This window comes from Nyctereutes procyonoides, unplaced genomic scaffold (genome assembly GCF_905146905.1).
Source record: "Nyctereutes procyonoides isolate TBG_1078 unplaced genomic scaffold, NYPRO_anot_genome, whole genome shotgun sequence".
NCBI classification, from domain to species: Eukaryota; Metazoa; Chordata; class Mammalia; order Carnivora; family Canidae; genus Nyctereutes; species Nyctereutes procyonoides.
Window position 1 is genome coordinate 68,199,879 of NW_026575135.1, and position 14,275 is coordinate 68,214,153.

The 14,275-nt window shown below is 42.5% G+C and overlaps 1 protein-coding gene across 2 annotated transcripts in view; it reads left to right on the plus strand.

Moving 5' to 3' along the window:
* Positions 1-14,275, plus strand: part of FEM1C (fem-1 homolog C) — a 56,202-nt gene that overhangs the window by 25,799 nt on the left and 16,128 nt on the right. Inside the window, exon 4 of one of the 2 annotated variants that reach the window (XM_055302145.1) lies at positions 2,331-3,298. The exons of the other annotated variant lie outside the window; for it this stretch is intronic. Coding sequence (XP_055158120.1) covers positions 2,331-2,371 — 41 coding nt within the window. The 3' untranslated portion in view covers positions 2,372-3,298. Of the gene's footprint in view, positions 1-2,330; positions 3,299-14,275 lie in introns of those variants that run through there. 2 annotated transcript variants of the gene reach the window in all.

Consider the following 14,275-nt stretch of genomic DNA (forward strand, 5'->3'; position numbering starts at 1 on the left):
GCATTTAAGAATCTGTGTGTTTTGTTTAGATTTCACGTAGAGTTGAAGTCATGCGGTATTCGTCTTCCTCTGACTTACTTCACTTGGCACAATACCCTCCAGAATGTTTTCTTAAGTAATTTGGGGTCATGGGAGTTGTAAAATAATTGGTTTCTGGGTGCCACCCTGTTACATTTTATTATAAAGGTACTTTTAAATAAGATTGGCTCTCCTAAAGTTAACTTAGCTTAATAGAAATCTAAATTTTATTTTCCTAATCTAATATTTATGTCTGATTGCAAAAGTGAATCCAGTTCCCTGCCCTTAAGAAATTGAAAATTTAAACTTATAAAAGGATACATTTAAGATGCACATTCATATTGAAGAAGGATTCAAGGAGTAGTAGTTCTCCTGAAACATCCTAGGTGCTTATGAACCAACTGTATACTTCAGTGTGAGTCGGGGAGTAGAGTGCTTTAAAGAATTTGACATTATTACTAAAAACAAAAGTGGAAAAACAATGTGTCTATTACAGAAAAATTAAAATATACAAAACTTCCCAGTAATTAGTCTCTTGTTATGTGAGGTCTACTTGGTTCTTTTAGACCTATTTGAGCCTTCCCTTTTAATTTACTCTTTTACTTTTTGGAAAGACCAAATATAACTTTGTTACTGGCAGGTTTCCCTTGTTCACAGAACAGATAACCAGGACTACTTGATCCTTGGAGTGATATTTTTAAAAATCTTTTCATCCTTATCATTGAATGTCTTTGTAGATGGTAATATCACTTGTGATGATACTTAGTTCTAAAACTTAGCAGGCACCATGGGGGTGCCTGGGTGGTACAGTCGTTTAAGCGTCGGACTCTTGATTTGGGCTCAGGTCTTGATCTCAGATCTTGAGATCGGGCCCCCTGTCTGGCTCTGCCATGAGTGTGGACCCTGCTGGAGATTCGCCTCTCTCTGCCTCTGCCCCTCCCCCACACATGTGCTCCTCTCACTCAAGTAAATCTTTTTAAAAAATTAAACTTAGCAGACACCTTGATTCTCTGTTTTTAAAAATGTGCTTATTCAATATATTCGTTACAAGGGCTCAACTGGAGATTACTAAAAAGCCAAGAAGAAAAATTACACCATAGCTTGAAGTCACAAGAGTCCTGTGCAGACCATCGAGGGAAAAATAAAAAGACAACACATAGAGTGAGGCTGGACAGCCAGGGTCAGGACTCTTACAGGGACACCTGCACTGAGGTGGTTTCTTGCGGCTACTTCAAGGTTGTGTTTCTAGAGTTTAGCAACCTGTATTTAAAAGGGCTGCCAGTGTTGGGTCCTCCCAGTGGGCTCTGCCTGGAGAGCTGGATGGTCCTTGACATTAACACAGGGCAGGGACCGTGGTGTCCCTGTGGCTGGGGTTGCAGGGCCTGGGGGCTTTCCCCACTGACGCACTGTGACAGCAGCTACCGTGGATGGTCCCCACCCATTTGCAGGGATGGTCTGATGGAGGGAAGGCAGAGATTCCCTTGTTGCTGTACTTTGTGGGCATCATCAGCTCTGGTCCCCAGAGTCCTGATGGCACCTTTCCCACCCCCAGGGGTCTGTCCTTTATGGCTGGAAGCTGGGGCACAGTTCTGGGAACCATCCCCACCTTGAGTCTTTACCAGTACCTGTCATACCAGTTCAGTGGAACTGATCATGAATTTCTTGCTCTACCAGGCACTATGCCAAATGACGATTTTTATATCCGCTTACTATTGAAGACTTTGGGAAATCAGCAAAAAGAAAACCACCAACATTGCCTCCCAGTTATACGCAGTTAATGCTAACGTATGTTTTCTGTCTTTTGTTGTTCTGTTTTAAATCCTCAATTCTTTCAAGACAAGCACATTCTTAAAATAGTGGGAGGTAGCTAAAATTCAGGAGATGCTAAAAATAGAATTAGGTCAAGAATGAATTTAAATGAGTGTGACCCGTTTATCCTGGAGAGTTAAGAGAACATTAGTGATGTTCCCCACGCCCTCTCAGAGTTTTGATATATAGTTGAATCGTGAGTATTTGGATTGTGATTTTCTAGGGAAGAATACCAGAAGTGGTACACCGTTCTCACTACGCTCACTGGTGGTGCCTGATGCCAACGTGACTTACCACTGGTGATACTAACCTTGAACATTTGGTTACGATGGTGTCTGCCAGGTTTCTTTCACTGTTGGACACTTACCATTTTTCCATTCCATATTCTATTTGTTGGAAGTTAGTCACTAAGCCCAAGTCTTGCTCATGGAGAAGGGAAATTAAGCTCCACTTCCTAGAGGGGGTCCCTGCATATATTATTTGAAATTTTTTTTTTTTTTCAGGTAGCCTCCACACCCAGTATGGAGCCCAACACGAGGCTTGAACTCAAGACCCTGAGATCAAGACCTGAGCTGAGATCAAGAATTAGATGCCCAACTGGCTGAACCACCCGGTGCTGCTATTATTTGGAATTCTTAATAGAAGGGAGATTTGCCCCTTCTCCCTCATTTGGTCATTTTTCAGCATAGGCTTATGGATATGTATTTTTGTGTGTTACAATCAAATACTGTAAAGTAATGTTTCATCACTCATATCATTCTAGTTTTCACCATTGGGAGCCACATCATTTTAACTTTTTTTCTCTCTTGAGGCTTCCTTACTCCCTGACACCACAAAATATTCCAGGTTCATCTTGTATTTCTCCAAGGAGCCTTGTTCCATTTTATTGGGGAATGATACTCAGAACGCAAGGCTTGATGGTCAGATGCACTTGTTGAATGTATATTGACACAGGACATACACATACCTACAGTTTTACTTCTCTGTTGTGCTGAAAATAAACCTGAGTTCATGCTTCTGCCTCCAACTCTTTATCCACTTCATCCAGCCCCTGGGATTCTTTCTGGCTTTCTCCCTTGGCTTTATTTGCAACTTCTTTCTCTGTCCGTAAGAAACCTGACTCCTATTATCTATCATTTATTTGCCTATTTTTTCAACCCTGGTGTCCATCTAAAGTAGTTTCAGAGATGCTAACCCAGTAGTCATGCAAGAAATTGACCTAGCAGAATACAGGGCTTATATACACTTCTTTTTAAATTTCTTTTTATCCTCAGCCTTATAATAATCCAGTCAAATGATCATTTTCCAAGGTTACTTAAGGCAACACCATTTGTGCTCAACAAAACTTGAGTGTGGTGGAAGATTCTGACTGCAAGCTGTGGCTCACCCTCAAAAACAAGGAAATGTCTAAGAGACATCATGTATAAAATGTTCACGTAGAAATATAAACATTTAACCTGTTGCCAACTAACACTGTTCTCCTCTCCTTGTCTCAGCTGATGGTTCAGCAGATCGGACTCTAGTTATCTTTTTCACTGCTTTTGCTGATTTTCTAGCTTTTTCACGTTAAAATTAGAAGTCGCAATTACCAAAATAGAATCACAAGTTCCGAAATTGATCTTCTCGCCATTTGAATCGGCCTTAAAGATGACGTGAGATTCGAGGTCTGTTAGGAGTCGGTGAGGGGCAAGGTTAGGGAAGAGTCCTTCATTAGCTTTTCATTGCATTAAGATGGTATTATTCTCCATGATCACATGTTCACACACCTTAATCAATTTGTGCTGAAAGCCAAAATAAGAGGGTTGCTGGCAACTCTTGTAACACATAGTGCTCTGTATTGACTGAACTGGCTTTTCTTTAGACTCCAGCTATGCATTCCTTGTAGACACCATGACTTGAAGGGACACAGTTAGGTCTGACTCTCAAGAGCTTAAGCAACTCCAGCCTGCCAGTGTTCTGAAAAGTTAAGAGAGGCTTTATGGCAGAAGGAAAATAAATCTGGGGGCAATTTATCACATAAATTCACACATTCAGTAAATGCGTTGACCATCAGGCACTATACAGTGAGCCAGGGGTATAAACCTTACAAATACAAACCTTACAACCCTGCCATTTGAAGAGTGGGCAGTATTTTGGGAAAGGCAAACAAAGCCACTTTTTAGCTGTTCTGGAGGGGCAGAGAGTTTTTCTGACTTTTAGGTTTAATAAAAATTGAGATCGATCTTAAATTAAAATCTCTTGTATATTACATTGTACAAGGGCGCCAGGGTGGCTCAGTAGGTTAAATGTCTGCCTTCGGCTCAGGTCATGATTCCGGGGTCTTGGGTTCAAGGCCCACAACAGGCTCCCCGCTCAGCAGGTTGGCTGCTTCTTCCTTTGACCCTCCTACCTCTTGTGTTTTCTCTCTCATTCTCAAATAAATAAGATCTTTTAAAAAATATAACATTGTATACCTTTTCCCCTCACCAGGACTGGCTATTTCATCTTTTTATCAAAATGAGGTTTAGAATGTACATAGTCCATTGGCTGAATTTTCTTCATCTTTTTGACACCATTATTGTGCTAAAATTTGTACTTTATATCTTATTTGAAATATGTGCTTTTTCTTACAGAAAATTGAAGGAGCTATCCTTTGAATATGTGTGTGCGCATGCAGGCAAGTGACCTTTTTTGTATTCTGAACTCGTTAAATCTGGCCCATACTGTGCATTCAGAATGTGTGCGCACCACAATTGAAAATCAGTCAGTCTACCAGGTTTCATAACAAGATCTGTTCTCTGTAGTCTGGAATTTCAGAGAATTTTTTTTTAAACGAAGATATAAAATTGAAAGAAGAATAAAGATGAGTGAGGGATGGATCAAAAAATATATCTCACTGCTTTAACCTTCTGTTAATCTTTTAAGTCATCTAAAACTACTTTTAAAAAAACCTTGAAACTTATCCAGAAAATTTAACTTAATTAACTTCTTTGCTACCATTAGAATGGGGGAAATTTGGTTTGAAAGCAATGTTTTTCCTTTTTTCTGTACTCTAGTCTGTTTATAATCTATGTTTTTTGAAGGTCTATTATTTATTTGAGAAAGGGGGAAGAGAGCTTGCAGAGGGAGGGGTAGAGGGGGAGGGAGAGGGAATCTCAAGCAGACTCCATGCTGAGTGCAGAGCCCGACATGGGGTTCCATCTCAGGAGCCTGAGATCACGACCTGAGCCAAAACCGAGTCAGATGCTTAAACAACCATGCCACCCAGGTGGCCTTATCATCTGTTTTTAATGTTGACACAGTGAAAATGATTTCAGGACATTAATCCAGTAAGAATGTGGTATTTTTGTCTGAGCTATGGCCCTGAGAAAGATAGTAAATAGGATATTACTCAAGTCTGTAAATATTTTCATCAGCAATGGCATATGTTGATTTGGGTTTGTTTCATTTTTCTAATCTGACTCCGTCTTTTAACAATTGCATTTTAACTTATTTACATTTAAAGTAATTTCTAATTCATTTGGATTTCTACCATATTACTTCCTTTCCTACCTTCAGGGAGATTGTTCTCTTTATTTCTTATTCTCTCCATTTGTTTAGAATTCATAAGACAAAAAACAAACAAACAAAAAAACGTTGTTAGTGACTACTTTTACATTTTTTAACATGTATACCAGGTTGAATTGTAGTCCCAAAACCTATGTACACCCAGAACCTCAGAATGTGACCTTATTTGGAATAGGGTCCTTGCAGATATATTTATAGGGCAAGGATTTCAAGATGAGGTCATCCTGGATTAGGATGGGCTCTAAATCCAATGAAGAGTGTTTCCTTTTAAGAGACTAGTAGGGAGACGGCCACGTGAGGACAGAACCACACTACAGGGAGGCCATGTGAAGATGGGAGCGGAGATCAGAGGGTTGTAGCCACAGGTTACAGAATGCCAAGGGCTGGTGGCAGCCACCAGTAGTTGGGAGGGGTGCGGAGACAGATTCTTCCTTAGATCTTCCGAAGGAGCTGATCCTGTTGACACTTGGCTTTTGGACTTTGCCTGCTGCAACTGCTGTCATTTGAAGCCAAGTTTATGGTAAATCACTGGAGTAGGCCCAGAAGACGAATACAGCATGCATGCCGGCTTGACGGAGCTCCACGCACCTTGGGATGTTTTCCCTCCTCTCTCCTACCTCTTGAATTTCTGGTCATTACACACCTAAGAGGATGGCTCACCCCGGATTTTAACACTTCTCCCATATGAGTGAATCATTTTCTCGTTTTACTTGTGCTCCAAGGGACTTATATTTACCAGTTTCACAAATAGCACTGTTCATTACCTGCAGCCTACTTTTCTTCCTTTGGGGAAAAATTCTTTTTTTTTTTTTTTTAAGATTGTATTTATTTATTCATGAGAGACACAGAGAGAGGCAGAGACAAAGGCAGAGGGAGAAGCAGGCTCCCTGTGGGGAACCTGATGCTAAACTTGATCCCAGGACCTGGGGATCATGACTTGGCCGAAGGCAGACACTCAACTGCTGAGTCACCCAGGTGCCCCAGGAAAATTCTTCCTAACATACAGAAGACACTTTAAAGATGTATGTTAACAGCTTTCCTATGGACAGTGCTGCCTCTCAGCATTTTGAAGCTACTCTTCTATTGTCTTCTGGTGTCCAGTGCTGCTGAGAAGTTGTGTCATTCTTTGTTCCCTTGTGGGTGATCAGTTTGGGTTTTTTTTCTTCTCCCACTTAGAGATCTTCTGTCTTCAGCATTTTGCAGTTTCTTTTATGATGTGACTAGGTTGCAACTAATCTCTTTATCCTGCTTGTGACTCAGTATGGTTCTTCAATCTGTGGATTCCCATCTTTTTTTCCATTCTGGAAAGTTATCACCCATTGTATCTTTGTGTGCTGACTCTTCCTCATTCTCTGGATTCTTCCCTTCTGGGATCTAGTTGGACCCACTGTTAGACTTTTCTGGTTTCTTCTTTGTCTGTTTTCTTAACTCTTCACTGTCTCTGTCCTAGACTCTCATCTTCCAGAACCATTCCTCTGTCTTCACTAATTCTCCCTACACCTGCTGTCCAGCCTATTTAGTTTTGAAATTTCTACTGCCTCTGTTTTTATTTCCAGAAGTTCTCTTTTGTACAAGTAGCCTTGTTCCTTTTTCAGTTTCTCTCAAGCACTGTGTTAATATTCTTACTTCATGATTCCTTTTCAGCAGCCTGTCTCGAGTTCAGGGGCTGCCAATCCTCCTGTGTATGGTGCTCCCTCTTGGTGAGCCTCCTTTCCTCCTGGAGGTTGTAATTTTATTTATTTATTTAAATTTCATTTATTTTAGAGAGAGAGAGAGAGAGAGAGAGAGAGAGCACGGGTCGGGGAGGGTGAGAGGAAGAGAGAGAATCTTAAGCTGGGCATGGAGCCTCATGTGGGGCTCGATCTCAAGACCCTGAGATCATGACCTGAGCCAAAATCAAGAGTTGATGCTTAACCAACTGAGCCACCCAGGTGCACCTTTAATTTTATTTTTATAGGTCCTCAGTAGGTGGCCATTCTTCAGGACTGAGATCTAGGAGTTCAGAGAATATCCCTACAGAGCAATCAGGGTTCCAAGGATTCTAGAATTCATATTTTACATTAAATTTTCAGCTTGATCATCCTACACGAAGAGGGCGAAATTAATTTGGATCCTATGTCCAGTGTGTGGGCTTCTGGTTAGTTTCATGTGAGAGCATTCAGTTATTTAACCTGATGCGGAGTAATGGGCAGACAACAAAGGCTCCTAGCTGCCTTTCTGGACGAGGAGGCTGAGGTTTTCTTGTGAACTACTCATCCGGGGTCCTGATGTCATGTGTAACTGAGACTCAAGGAGCTTCCTTTTCTGGGTACAGAGTCCCCAGCCATGAGATACTCCTACCCCATCCATGTAGGTATTATGTCCATCTCCATGTGTTTGTGATTCGAGAGCAGTCCACACTCAGCAAGATGCCAGCCTCCTTTTCAAACTGATGGGTCACAAGTCCAAGAGTTATTAGAGGGTTTTCAGTTTTATAAGTTAGAGGTGAATCAAGGTCATTCTTATATTGATATTCTTTCCAGAGTTCAGTTATATTTTGTTAGTGGGTCAGAAAGGCATAGAATTATAATTGTGCTGAAAGTTGTATAAATATAAACTTGGGAATGCCCTTGGGATTCACTTCTGAATGTAAACATTGTTTTTCCTCTGCCACCATAGAAAAAACAAAGTTCCTTAGAGCAAGCCGTAATGAGGCCCAGATCTGGGGCTAAAAACTTTTTGAGCCACAGAGACGTTGCAGACTGTAGACCCAGCTCAAGTAAACCTGCTTATAATGTCCAGGGTAAAAGAGAGGGTGAAAATTTGATATAGTGCATTTTCTCTCCTTTACTAGAAACATTCACTCATGGGTTATTTTCTTGTGCAAAGTACAAGTTCTATTTTTATTCTTATTTACATGTTTGTGAAGCATTTACTGTCTCATGACCCTTTAAGAGAATGTCATACGCCACTAACAGTGGACTGATATCTTGAGGTAGCTAAAAGAAATGTGCATTTAATAGATCTTTCATTATTCCATTTGTGCTGGAATACTGGAATTTACATATAATGTGTATATATATATATATATGTAAATATATATACACACATATGTTTTATATAGAGACCTACAGATATATCTAAATAGATATGCAGAGAGAGAGAGAGAGAGAGAGATCCCTCCCAAGACACTATTTAGTATAGAGCTAAATGCACTTTGTTAGATTGTGTCGACAGCATACCAGATAACATACTTGCTGGAGTATTCCTGCTAAAGTTAAGGATGGCTTATGAAATGATAATGGCAAGACTGTTTTTACTCACAGAATATGATAGCCATTCAAATGTCAGGTGTCTAAGAAAAAATTAGATCCATCAGATGGGAACACACTTGAAATAATTGTGACCACATTTGTTTTGCCAGTCTCCTAGCTACCCACAGGGCATGACAGAAGCACAGACACAGAGAAGACATAGTAAATTACCCCCATCATCAAACAGCTGAAAAAATAGTTTGGCTCTGGTGGCTGAGAAACGTATCTGTTCAGAAAATAAGTCAGAGCTCATTGGGAGTTCTTTGCCTGTTTGGTTGGTTGTTTACTGCCCTGGATTCATTCAATATATCCTCTCTGTAGCATACAATTGCAGCATTAAAGGGGTTAGTATTAATGATACATGTATTTACGTGTCTTTAGGTGATGACTGAACACTGCCTTTTCTAGAAACGTAAAATTACAGGTGGTTTTATTCACTCAGATTCAGCAAACTAAATCAAAGGCATTGATGAGCAGAACACAAAAATCACAAAGGAAACTAACGAGTAAAATAGTCGAGTAAAGATTAATGTATTACTTAAGTGCATGAGTCTCTCTTACTGGCAATGTGACCTTGAGCTGGTTACTTTACTTTTCCAAGCCTCAGTTCTACAATTAATGAGAATTAATAATACCTATCTCACAAAGATTTTACAAGGAATCAATAAAGCACTTAAAGTGCCCAGTAGCACACCTGGCACATAGTAATTTGTTCATAAATGCAGTAGCTAATATTATTGTCTGGTGGAAAAGTAGGTGAGAAGATAAATACTAGATCTGCTTGGATTTTAACCTTTAAATGAACTTGACATGCCCAGTGAGCTTACTGTATACCTGACCCAAAAATGTAAAATGTTTATTTTCTGAAATCTACAATATAAAACTGAAGAGGGCAGCTGGTATTGGCAGCTAGTAAGTTGTTATACTTTCCAGGAAGTTGGACTTGAAGGTAGTTAACAGGAAAGAGCTGAGCATTTAGAAAAGCTTCCTTCTTGGGCACCTGGGTGGCTCAGTGGTTGAGCATCTGCCTTTGGCTCAGGTCGTGATCCTGGGGTCCTGGGATCGAGTCCTGCATTGGGCTCCCCACAGGGAACCTGCTTCTTTCTCTGCCTATGTCTCTGCCTCCCTCTGTGAGTCTCTCATGAATAAATAGATGAAATCTTAAAAAAAAAAAAAAGAAAAGAAAGAAAGAAAAGCTTCCTTCTTAATTTTGAATCAGGCAGAGCAAGGCTAGAGCTAATACATTAAAATTCCATACTACCTTGACAACTAAGCCCCGTAACACCAGGTGCTGAGATGAGAAATGCGCTAAACTTTTCGCAAGCTTTACTTTGAAGGGTCCTGACTACATTGTCTTTCAAAGGCAGAGAACTGATTTCTGATTCTGCCTCCACGGGGGAAACTGGCCACATTTTCAGTATTCTGAGCAGGCTCCCAATGCCCAAAGGGAATTATGTTCCGTCTTTTATTGCCTGTGGGAGGGGTGTTGCTAAGAAACAGAATTCCTGATACATTCTGAGGAAAGCAGCTTGTCATTTTAGTGATGCACTGAGACTATAATGCAGCAGAAGCAATGTGTTTGCAAAATCTAAAGCTGTTACTATCCAAAGAAGACCACATCTCCAGCTGATTAGGCCTAACTCATCTGATTATGTGAGGTGAAGAAAACAAACCTTGAAAGCCTGTATACAGAGGCTTGAAAGAGCATACAGGGCATGCCAAATCCTTTTGAGAGAGACAAGAGTGCAGAGTTTAAAGGATGGGAAGACACAGGCTGTGGGCTGGGCTCCACCAGAGCCCTATCTTTCTTGCCGACTCCCCAGGATAACCCCTGAAGTAGGTGCCATTATCTCCCCTGCGCAGAGAAGGGTGTAAGTTCATCCAAAACTTGGCTGGAGTCAGCAGGCTGTGAAACGTCAGCGCTCACGACTTCAAATCTCTATTTTCTGACTTGAAATACGCAGTTCTTGGCATCGTACTTACCCCTGGTGGGCTCCCCGTTTTTAGAGACTGGAGTGGGGTCAGTGTTAGGCCCCAGGGGCTGAGGAGACAGGGCACATTCTATCATGTCACCATGCAGGCCTGGATATTTCAGGGGGCCTTGATTTCTGGTTTCCTTTGCTGAACAGAACAGGTGCTTCCGAAGTGTTCTCCAGCGAGGGTGCACTCCTGCCGAGGACTTTGCAGGTGTGGAGAGCAGGGAATGACTAACAGCCTCACGGACAGTGCCGCCTGGTGGGACACACTGCGACCTCACTGGGACTTCAGTGTGACTGCCAGTGGTGTTCCTGTTATACCACCATGCCGTCAGCCATCCCTTCTCTCCTTCCAGAACCCAAGAAACTCTCCGTTCTCTCAGGGTGATGGGGCCCCGAAGTAGCTCATAGGAAAAACCATCGTAGTTAGAAGTGAGAGAACTGATTACCCAGAGTCTCCACCGAGAGCATCTGAGGTGATCGGGGGTGGGGGGGTCCCAGGTGCTGGGGGATCGGCAGTAATGTGCACAATGGTACTGATCCCCTGACTCTCCTTTCCCAGTGGAAGATGGATATATATATATATATATATGTATATATATATATATATATACATATATATATATATAAATTTCTAATTATTGCCCCAAAAATAAGAGCCACGTAGAGGGATGGAGAGTGAGGAGGACCGGCAGTTCAGGGCGGGCGATCACTACAGCTGCTCTGAGGATGGGCCATCTTCCCTGAGATGAGAGAGAGAGAGAGAGAGAGAGAGAGAGAGAGAGAGAGAAAGGGGAGAACTGTCCAGCCCTTGGGAGACTGAAGAGCAAGGCCCTGAGGGGGGCTCTGGCTTGGTTATTTAAGGAATGGGAGAGGTTGTCAGGTGCACTGGTGGCCATTGGGCCGGCAGGTTGGGCACGGTGGTGGAAAGTTTGGATTTTATTCTGGGTGTGATGGGAGGCCACTGGAGGGGCCTGACCTCCTGTTGACAGGCTGTGTGTTAGTGAAAGATAACTGCACTGCTGCCCTGAGAAATGGTGGTTGTGAGCCGAGAGGGCAGGTCTCAAAAGAGGAGGCTCTCACTACCATCCAGATGGGAGATGGCCGTGGCCATGCCCAGGGTCCTGGTTACAGAGATAGAAGGAGAAGGGTGCAGGCGGACATTCACAGGGAGCCCCTAAAGAATTGCTGATGGTTGGAGGATGAGTGGGCAGGGAAGAGAACTCACCCGGGGACTCTAAACATAGAGCTTGGCGACTTGTCAACTTCCTTGGCAGTTACGAAACAAAACCCACCCCTGCAGATGATTCCTCCCCAGTCCAGGCCCTCACATGGAAACACAACAGCAGCCGCTGGCTGGACACTGGGTGCCAGGGAGTGACGACAGGGTCTTAAAAATTGAAGCTTTCCAATGCTTCCTCTTAAGTGACCATTGTAGTCTTGTTGCAAAAAGGGGGAGAGCAACTCTCCCCTCAGCTGTCAGAGTCTTTGAAAAGGGAGAAAGAAACCTAAAGGCACAAGTAAATGGGCACTGCAAATGCTATTGATTCATGGAGAGAGTAAGAATAAAGTGCACAATGAAAAAGCCAATTTGTTTTATTTACTTATTTTAAAGATTTTATTTATTTGAGAGAGAGAGAGCTAGCGAGCAGGAGCAGGGGAAGAGGGAGAGGGAGAAGTAGGCTCCTTGCCTGAGCAGGGAGCTCGACACAAGGCTTGATCCCAGGACCCTGAGGTCATGACCTGAGCCAGAGGCATTCTCTTAACTGAGGAGCCACCCAGATGCCCCTGAAAAAGCCAATTTAAAAAATGTTGGCCAGGGCAGCCCTGGTGGCTCAGCGGTTTAGCACTGCCTTCAGCCCAGGGCGTGATCCTGGAGACGTGGGATTGAGTCCCACATCGGGCTCCCTGTGTGGAGCCTGCTTCTCCCTCTGCCTGTGTTTCTCTCTCTCTCTCTCTCTCTCTCTCTTTGTCTCTCTCTGTGTCTTATGAATGAATAAATAAATAAATAATCTTTAAAAAAAATGTTGGCCAGAACACCTGGGTGGCTCAGTCAATTGAGCCTTGGACTCTTGATCTCAGCTCAAATCTTGATCTCAGAGTCATGGGTTCAAGCCCCATGTTGGGGCCTGCTAGATAGATAGATAGATAGATAGATAGATAGATAGATAGATAGAGGATAGCTAGTTAGCTAAATAAAGTTGGCCAATTGAGAGAGTGATGAGAAGGAATATTAAGGCAGTCTAACCATCCATGTGTAGAGTACATTTTTCTCCCTAAAATAACAAAAGTGCAAAAGGGGGAAAAAAGTAACGATATTCAACTTATGGCTCTCTAAGGAGTGCATGGATTAGGTACGCCTGAATCATAAAACAGAGAAAGAGAAACACAAAAGAAGTATGTGGCGCGCCCACCATGAAAAGCAGATGAAGAGAATTTTCCAGGTAATGAGAAAGGGGCACCTAGCCTATTCCCTCCGGGGCAAATTCAAGACAGTCCCCATGCAGAGCAGCTGTTCCTCATTGCTGAGCCAATTCATAGCCAAAGAGGCTTTTCTTAATGTATGAAATTAGTCACTGACATCGAATTAATACTTGAAAGTACCTTGAAAGTACCTGATTGAGTTGAAACATCTTTCGTGAGTAAGTTGCTTGGCGCACTAGAGTGGACCTTGGTCACCCGTCTCCCATCCCTCCCCTATCCCCACCCTCTAGCACCACCGTGCTTGTCTTTGGTGGCAGCTTCATGATGCTATTTGGGAGACCTACCCCTCTCAGTGGTTCCGCCCCTCGTGGGACCGTTCTGCTTACATTGACTAAAGTAGGGCAATCAGATTCGCTGTCTCTGTGGATTGAATACAAAGGAAAAATGCCTGGAACTCCTTGAACTCAATGGCATCTTGAAGAGACTCCCTGGTGATTTCGATTACTTAGATCCCCAGCGTAGCCCAGTTCCCATCCCTGTTGAGACCTAGTGCTTCAGCTTGTCCTTGCATCAGCTACCATATCCTCACAATAAATCCCTTTTCCTGCTAAGCTGGTTGGTGTTAGTTACCTAGGCTTATGATGGAGGAATCCTAGCTGAAACAGTTAAATTATCTTTTTATTAGCAAGTCCTGGTTTTAGTAAAACTCGGGCTTGACTATTTAGCAAAAGAAAGAAGAGCTCTCATGTTCTTTAACTACTCAGATCTAAGACTTCAGATGGTGATCGTGCGGAGAATTTGTGTATTTAGAAATGGCTTGAGATGGCACATCCGTTCCCATGACTTTCTCAGATGGACACTCGATGTGATACAGATACCCATTCAAGATGCTGCTGCTCTCTTTCCTACATTTTTTTTTTTTTTTGTATCAGCTTTAAAACAACAACTACCTAGGGAACCTGGGTGGCTCAGCAGTTGAGTGTCTGCCTTTGGCTCAGGGCATGATCCCGGGGTCCTGAGATCAAGTCCCACATCAGGCTCCCTACAGGGAGCCTGCTTCTCCCTCTGCCTATGTCTCTGCCTCTCTCTGTGTGTCTCTCATGAATACATAAATAAGAATTGTAAAAAATAAACCAACAACTACCTGTCTTGTGCATTTTTTTGAAGACCCATATTCAGTCTATGTTGCTCTTTCTATCTTGGAACGTG